At 36.6% G+C, this 8,420-nt stretch overlaps 1 protein-coding gene across 1 annotated transcript in view; it reads left to right on the plus strand.

Moving 5' to 3' along the window:
* Window positions 1-7,229, plus strand: part of GDPD1 (glycerophosphodiester phosphodiesterase domain containing 1) — a 46,230-nt gene extending 39,001 nt beyond the window's left edge. The window contains exons 8-10 of the mRNA XM_028109295.2: window positions 4,373-4,432; window positions 6,284-6,335; window positions 6,918-7,229. Coding sequence (XP_027965096.2) covers window positions 4,373-4,432; window positions 6,284-6,335; window positions 6,918-7,040 — 235 coding nt within the window. The 3' untranslated portion in view covers window positions 7,041-7,229. The remainder of the gene's footprint in view (window positions 1-4,372; window positions 4,433-6,283; window positions 6,336-6,917) is intronic.
* Window positions 7,230-8,420: the final 1,191 nt, after the last annotated feature.

Raw genomic sequence — 8,420 nt, forward strand, 5'->3', positions numbered from 1 at the left:
GATACATTTTTCTAAAATGAGTAACATAGGATTATAAGTATTTCATCTGGACCCATTTCAGGTAACAATGACTTTCTGTGCCTGTGTACTCAGAATTCGGGTACAAAGAATTGAGCTTAACTGTTGAAGCTTAATAATTCTTTTATTCTAACATGTAATAGCAATTGCCCTCCAACTTCCCTAACTTATTTATACCTCAATCGCAATATGCAGCTGAAATTCCATTAAACTCCAAATTCTCAGGGCACCTGGCTGGCCCGGTCAGAAGAGCATGCGACTCAGTCTCAGGGTTGTGAGTTCAAGCCCCATGTTGGGCCTAGAAATTACTTTTAAAAAAATTTAAATTAAATGTGATCTCACCTGCATGGAAACTTTTTTCATCCCCAAACAGAACTTTAAAAGATCAAACTGAACATTAGTGCAGCAGTCATTAGGAAATATTGGTAAGAAAAACAATTTGGTCGGTACCCTTGTATTCAGCATTTATGTTTCATGCTTGTTTTCCAATTTGTTTCTTCATGATGAGCATGTTTATTTTATCTATTCCCAATTATATTTATGGGCAGTTTTTGTAGTTATTTCTCAGACAGGATGGAAATCACGTCTTGCCTACAAAAAAACCATTTTCATTTGCTGGATTAAAATGATTCCTGACCATTTACTCCTGAAATACTTAAGCTTCCTCTGGCTTGGCATGGACTGTTGTCCTTTCTGGATTATCTCCATGTGCTCTTTTAGAAGCAGGTATTACTGAAATACAGACAGATGAACAAACTTCATAGAATTAATCTTTTCTCTAAAAAGTAATTGTGGATTAAGACAAGCTAGAATATTGTGTGTGTTTTAATTTTTTTTTTTTTTATGGTTGACAGTGGGTACTTCCTAAGACAACATAATCATTTGTTTAATGAGATAATTAGTGTTTGAGATACTAAGTCCCTGAGATTACAGAAGTTGCAAGCCGTACTTCCCACCTGGGCTACAGCTAAGGAAAAGAGGATTTTATTTAGAGAGCTTCTAATAAAAACTGAATTCAGAGAGAAAGAAAAAAAAAGGAATTTAAGTGTGGAGACTCAGAATTATTCCAAGAGTATAGACAGGATGAATTAGAAAGGAAACAAGAAGTAAGGCTCCAGGGGCAATGGAAATCACTGCGTGCTGTTAAACTTAGAAGCTGAGAAGTGTTCATAGTAGAGAGAGGCTAACCAGAGATTTGCTATGTGTACAACCCAAAGTTAATGACACAGGTAATTGTGCTGCTCCAGGCATCTGAGGAAATTGAAGAAACTCAGCATAGGTCCTAAGGTCAAGTATAGAAAAGATAATTAAAAAGAACAGGGCCTAGGCTCCATATTTGCAAATCCAACAACGTGCTACATCATCACATTAATAAAAGAAAGGATAAGAACCATATGATCATCTCAATAGATGCAAAAAAGCATAGGGAAAAGACAAAGTACAACATCCATACATAATAAAAACCCTCAACATAATAAAGGCCATCGAGAAAAACCCACAGCTAATATCATCCTCAATGGGGAAAAACAGAGCTTTTCCTCTATAGTCAGGAATAAGACAGGGATGTCCACTCTCACCAGTTTTATTCAACATGGTACTGGAAGTCCTAGCCACAGCAGTCAGACAACAAAAGGAAATAAAAGGCATCCAGACAGGCAAGGAAGAAGTAAAAGTTTCACTATTTGCAGATGACATGATACTATATATAGAAAACCCAAAAGACTCCACCAAAAAACTGCTAGAACTGATACATGAATTCAGCAGTCACAGGATACAAAATCAGTGTGCAGAAATCTGTTGCATTTCTATAAACCAATAAGGAAGCAGAAAGAGAAATTAAGGAATCACTCTCATTTACAATTGTACCAAAAACCGTAAGATACCTAGGAATAAATCTAACCAAAGAGGTGAAAGACCTGTACTCTGAAAAGAAAATGAAGATGACACAAAGAAATGGAAAGACATTCCATGCTCATGGATTGAAAGAACAGATATTGGTAAAATGTCTATACTCCTCAAAGCAATCTACACATTTAATGCAATCCCTATCAAAATACCAACAGCATTTTTCACAGAGCTAGAATGAACAATCCTAAAATTTATATGGAACCACAAAAGACCCAAAATAGCCAAAGCAACCTTGGAAAAAGAAAAACACAGCTGGAGGCATCACAATTCTGGACTTCAAGTTATATTACAAAGCTGTAGTAATCAAAACAGTACGATACGAGCACAAAAATAGACACACAGATGAATGGAACGGAATAGAAAATCCAGAAATGAACCCACAATTATATGGTCAATTAATCTTTGAACAAGCAGGAAAAAATAGCCAATGGGGAAAAAAAAAGCCAATGTCTCTTCAACAAATGGCATTGGGAAAACTGGACAGCAACATGCAAAAGGATGAAATTGGACCACTTTTTTACACCATACACAAAGAATAAATTCAAAATGGATTACAGACCTAAATGTGAGAACTGAAACCATAAAAATCGTAGAAGAGAACATAAGCAGTAACTTCTTTGACATCAGTCATAGCAACTTCTTTCCAGGTCTGTCTCCTGAAGCAAGGAAAACAAAATCAAAAACTATTGAGACTACATCAAAATAAAAGGAAACAATCAGCAAAACTAAAAGGAAACCACGGAATGAGAGAAGATATTTGCAAATGACAGATCTGTTAAAGAGTTAGTATCCAAATATATAAAGAACTTATAAAACTCAGTACCCCAAAAATGAATAAGAATGGGCAGAAGACATGAATAGACATTTTTCCAAAGAAGATATACAGATGGCCAGCACACATAAAAAGATGCTCAACATCATTCCTCCTCAGGGAAATGCAAATCAAAAGTATGATAAGATACTACCTCATGCCTGTCAGAATGGCTAAAATAAAAAGCTCAAGAAACAACAGGTGTTGGCGAGGATGTGGAGAAATGGGTGAATCCTCATGCACTGTTGATGGGAATGCAAACTGGTGCAGCCACTGCAGAAAACAGTAATGAGCTTCCTCAAAAAGGTAAAAATAGAACCATCCTACAATCCAGCAATCATACTACTAGGTATTTACCCAAAGAATACAAAAATACTAATTCAAAGGGATATAGGCACCTGGATGTTTATAACAGATTATTTACAATGGCCAAGTTATGGAAAACAGCCTAAGTGTGCATCAATAGATGAATGGATAAAGAAGTGTGTGTGTGTATGGTATGTTTGTATATATTTATATATATAAACATAATGGAATATTACTGAGCCATAAAAACAAATGAAATCTTGCGTTTTGCAATGACATGGATGGAGCTAGAGAGTATAATGTTAAAATAAGTCAGTCAAAACAAGACAAATACCATATGATTTCACTCATATGTGGAATTTAAGAAACAAAACAAATGAGCAAAAGGAAAAGAGAGAGAGGAAAAACAAGAAACAGACTCTTAACTACTGAGAACAAACTGATGGTTACCAGAGGGGAGGTGGGTGGGGGATGGGTTAAACAGGTGATGGGGATTAAGGAGTGCACCTGTTGTGATGATCACCGGGTGATGTATGGAGTTGTTGAATCACTATATCGTACACCTGGAACTAATATTACACTGTGTGTTAACTAACTGGAATTTAAATAAAAACTGGGAAAAAAAGAACAGGGCCCAGGTCTTCAAATATTGAAAGGGGAAGAAAAAACATGCTTTTAGGGTTTTTTTAGTCACATTTTTGCCCCATATCTTTTAATTTGTAGTAAAGTTTGGTTGTATGTTTAAGGTCACTATATACTAGTGCTCACTTCAGCAGCACATATACTAAATCTACTATATACTAAGTTATAGCAGACAAAGTGAGAGAAAGAAGCTTCACCAAAAAAAAGAAGAGACATGAGCCCCAGGCACCCTGGGTCTGGAAAGATAACTTTCATTATTTTTTTTACCTTTTAGTAGTGGTAGCAAAAAGTCATCTCAAAATCAATAGAAACAGAGAACCTGGGGCACCTGGGTGGCTCAGTCGGTTAAGTGTCTGTAAGCATCTGTCTTCGGCTCAGGTCATGATCCCAGGGTCCTGGGATCGAGCCCTGCATCGGGCTCCCTGCTCAGCGGGAAGCTGCTTCTCCCTCTCCCACTCCCCCTGCTTGTGTTCCTGCTCTCGTTATCTCTCTGTCAAACAAATAAATAAAGTCTTAAAAAAAAAACCCAAAACAAAACAAAAAACCAGAGAACCCAAATTGGCTTTTTTTACAAGTATTTTTTCAGCACATACTAAGTGCAAGGCAACTTTGTTTTTGGACTCATTTTATCACACTGATACCTTCCTGTGTTTCTAATTTATGATTCAAATTTTTATTTTGCCTCAGGCTAAAAGAACCACACACTATGTCCAGAAGTCAAAAGTTTCTCATCTGGCTTTCTGATACGTAAGAATTTTAGTTTCTTGATATACCAGTTACTGTTTTAACTGAATCTATTAAATACTATGTTTATAATTTAGAGCAAGCTTTCTATATGTGATTTGTAACAAGGATGATAAGCACGTACTCCGTGGGTGGATGTATGTGAATCATTTAGAACTACTTTAATTACTAGTCACAAAACCTTAAGAGGAATCTTGAGCGATAATCTCATCCAGCTTCAGGAGAAAACTGAGTGCCCTCCTAACCAAAGGTAAATGACTAACTTAGGGTTATCTAGCTAGTTAGAAGAGGTGGTGGTATGTATAACCATTCCCTTCTACCTATTTGCTGTTTTCACTAACCTGCAGTCAGAAACATGGCAGAAAGAAGTGTGTATAGCGGGGCGCCTGGGTGGCTCAGTCGTTAAGCGTCTGCCTTCGGCTCAGGTCATGATCCCGGGTTCCTGGGATCGAGCCCCACATCAGGCTCCCTGCTCGGCGGGAAGCCTGCTTCTTCCTCTCCCACTCCCCCTGCTTGTGTTCCCTCTCTCACTGTCTCTCTCTCTCTCTGTCAAATAATAAAATAAAATCTTTTAAAAAAAAAAAGAAGTGTATATAGCAATACAATGATATGTAAAAGTGTATATTGACTAGTGGCACATTTCTCTGAAAAATCTGCATGAAGACTTAATAGCAGACAGGAAGCCCCACCTTTAGGGTGGGCATCTCCTTTAAAGAAAATACTTTCATTTCTCAGACATGTTGAGTTTAATTTGAGGTAAATAACACAATGTTGCTGTGCTATATTTTGCTTTAAAATGGAACCTGGAATGCTTAAATAATAGTCCTAAATTGCAACCTTTTAAATTACTTACCTCCTCTTTCAGAGAGTTGGAAAACTAGTTTTATCTTTTCTCTGTGCCACAGGGTTTATTCTTTTTTCCTCTATTCCTGATTTAATTTCTAGTTTTCAAGGATACATTTTTAATTGGTGTTAAATGCATATGATTTTTAGTTTCTCTCATTTCATTACTTCAATAGACATAAACAGAATAGAAACAATATGTATAACTTTCCAGTATAGTTCGTTCCCATCATGCTCAAGTAATTTATATTCTAAGAGTTCACTTTTAAGTCAGTTATTTAGCACTTTAAAAAAAGCTGCAGTTTTCCTATTTATAGTGTAATCAATGGACATTAGGTTTCTAAGATAGCACATGAAAGACTAATCCATTATGTAAATGAACTATGATATTCTAGAATTTGGCCCAAGTTCACTGCCTTATTTTAAGTTGGAATGTTAGACAGACTTCCCAGCTCTTTCTCACTTGTTATGGTGTCGACAGGGAAATCGAAGAGGCCTCTTGTCTACTGAGTGGCTTCAATAAGATTGGGTCTCTTGATGATGTAGTTATAGAAGAAATAGAAAGGAGGTTCTGGTGGACAGCCAGCCAGCAGTGAAAGGAGATCCAGCGGTTAGAACATAAATGCATCCACCACAGTTATTACTTCAGGCCATTGCGTTATTGCTGCTACAGCATTGGGATTAAATTCAGTTAGGAGGGCGCCTGGGTGGCTCAGTTGGTTAAGCGACTGTCTTCAGCTCAGGTCATGATCCTGGAGTCCCGGGATCGAGTCCCGCATCGGGCTCCCTGCTCGGTGGGGAGTCTGCTTCTCCCTCTGACCCTCCCTTGTCTCATGTGCTCTCCCTCTCTCTCTCTCTCATTCTCTCTCTCTTTCAAATAAATAAATAAATCTTTAAAAAAAAATTCAGTTAGGAATTATAAACTCTAAATGGACTAAATTAGGACTAAGGACTAAGAGTCCTTCGTTAGAGTTAAGAGATATCTAAATCTGTCCTGCTTTTCTTTTCCAGCTTACTAATGAGAAAAGCCTTGTTTGACCACCTTACTGCCAGAGGCATTCAGGTAAGTTTCCAGAATGATGCATTTAAGATTTTATTTATTTATTTGAAAGACAGAGACAGCGAGAGAGGGAACACAAGCAGGGCGAGTGGGAGAGGGAGAAGCAGGCTCCCCACTGAGCAGGGAGCCTGATGTAGAGCTCAATCCCAGGACCCTGGGACCATGAGCCGAAGGCAGATGCCCAACGACTGAGCCACCCAGGCGCCCAGAATGATGCATTTTGGAAACAGTATAGCTCACCAGTTTAACAGTAGTGTAAATGGCAGGAACTTAATTTGGTTCCAGCTCTGATGCTGCTGCTTTACTGGTTCACATATGAAGACCTTAAACTCTGCCTTACACTTAACAAGAAAGCATTGGCATTTTAGTAACTGGAGTCCACTTATGTATAGGTGACAGTACCAGAAGCCAGAGGGTGGGACAGTGTATATTTAATGGGTAAAGTAAAAAAATTTTTAAAGGGTTCAATGATTTCTTAAAATTACAGGTTTAAAAGGTTTCTAAGTATGCTGAGATTGTAGTGTATAAAGGCTATTATAAAATTTTAACCTTTCGTCTCATACTTCTCATGCTTCTAATTTTCAGGTCTATATTTGGGTATTGAATGAAGAACAAGAATACAAACGAGCTTTTGATTTGGGAGCAACTGGGGTGATGACAGACTATCCAACAAAGCTTAAGGATTTTTTACATAATTTTTCAGCATAGAAAAGGAGGTACTCAGAAGCACTGAAAGATGAAAAGACCTAAAGAAAAACAAAACAAAACAAGTTTGCCATCATTTCCCTAAGCCATTTCCAGAATGGTAAAGGTTTAATCATTTAAGTTTTTTATTACCTCATTTTTAAGCTTGTCTCAGAATGTAGAAACTATATATTGTATATTTATTTTAAAGAACATTGCATATTTTACATTTGTAAATTGTTTAGAAAGATAACTGGTTATGAGATGTAAGTAGATTATTGATCAAGAGTTCTGTATATGATGCATTATTCTATTATAAGTATTGTAAAATCAGAGACTATTGGAAAAATTTGATATTAGCCTTCACTGGAATAAGATCAACTAATTAGCAAAGCAAAATTATTGAAGGCCATTACAGCTATGCTGAGTTGTCTCGTTATTTCTAGGTACATCTTAGTTTAAAAGGAAAGAAAATGTAAGTGGGAGGAGAGCTTAAAAATCAGTGATATAGTTAGCTGACAAGCTGTACATTATTAACAGAAGGCAGGCTCAAAAAAAAGAACTGAAACTCATACTTGATCAGAAATAAAAACTGTAGACAATTAGATTTCTTGGTTGCTGTTGTTAATGGGGACATTCTGTTTGGAATCTTTAGGTGTAACAGTGTTACCATGTCCTTTCTTTTTGGCAGACATTAAAATTGGACCTATAAGACCCAAATAGTCATATATTTGTGTTTCCTCTAAACATTATGTTTCTTCTAAACAAAATTTTCCATTTTTTTGGCAGTCACTAACTGTTTGGGCCTACATCTAGGTTTTAAATAACGTCTTGAATCCTAATAATCATATGAAACTGATGAAAGTACATATCATTGTTTCTAATACATATGGTATAAACCACCTGTTCCTGACCTTTAAGGTTTAATTCTTCTGAATATTAAGGGGAAGCAGAATTTCTCAAAGTATTAGGCTTCACTTTCTCATCTTTTCTGATATGACTCCATGTAAAATTTTTCTAATCTTTTTGACTAATTTTCATGATCTCTTCGGGAGGTAAATATACTCTGGAATAATAAGGGTCTTTTACCTGGATTACATCTCTCACTGGGAGTTCGCCAGCTAGCAGCTCTGAAGGACGATTGTACTCCCACCACCTATCCCTTGATGACATAAATAACATTTGCTTTTTTTTTTGTTTGTTTAAACTGAAATAAAGTTTTACAAGAACAAAATAAAGGTTTTTCATTGCTTTTTTGCAGTTGTAATTCCAAATATACTTTATAGATTTTGGGGGGGGGCAGAATTTAATGAGGTGATAAATTGATAATATGAGTAAGCACACCTAAGATTTCTCTCTAGAGTAAGGAAAGCAAAAGAAAATATGGAAACACTTATGGTACAG

Source organism: Eumetopias jubatus, unplaced genomic scaffold, assembly GCF_037043125.1.
Source record: "Eumetopias jubatus isolate StellerSeaLion01/CBP00866 unplaced genomic scaffold, mEumJub1_p1.0 scaffold_10, whole genome shotgun sequence".
In the NCBI taxonomy this organism is placed as follows: Eukaryota; Metazoa; Chordata; class Mammalia; order Carnivora; family Otariidae; genus Eumetopias; species Eumetopias jubatus.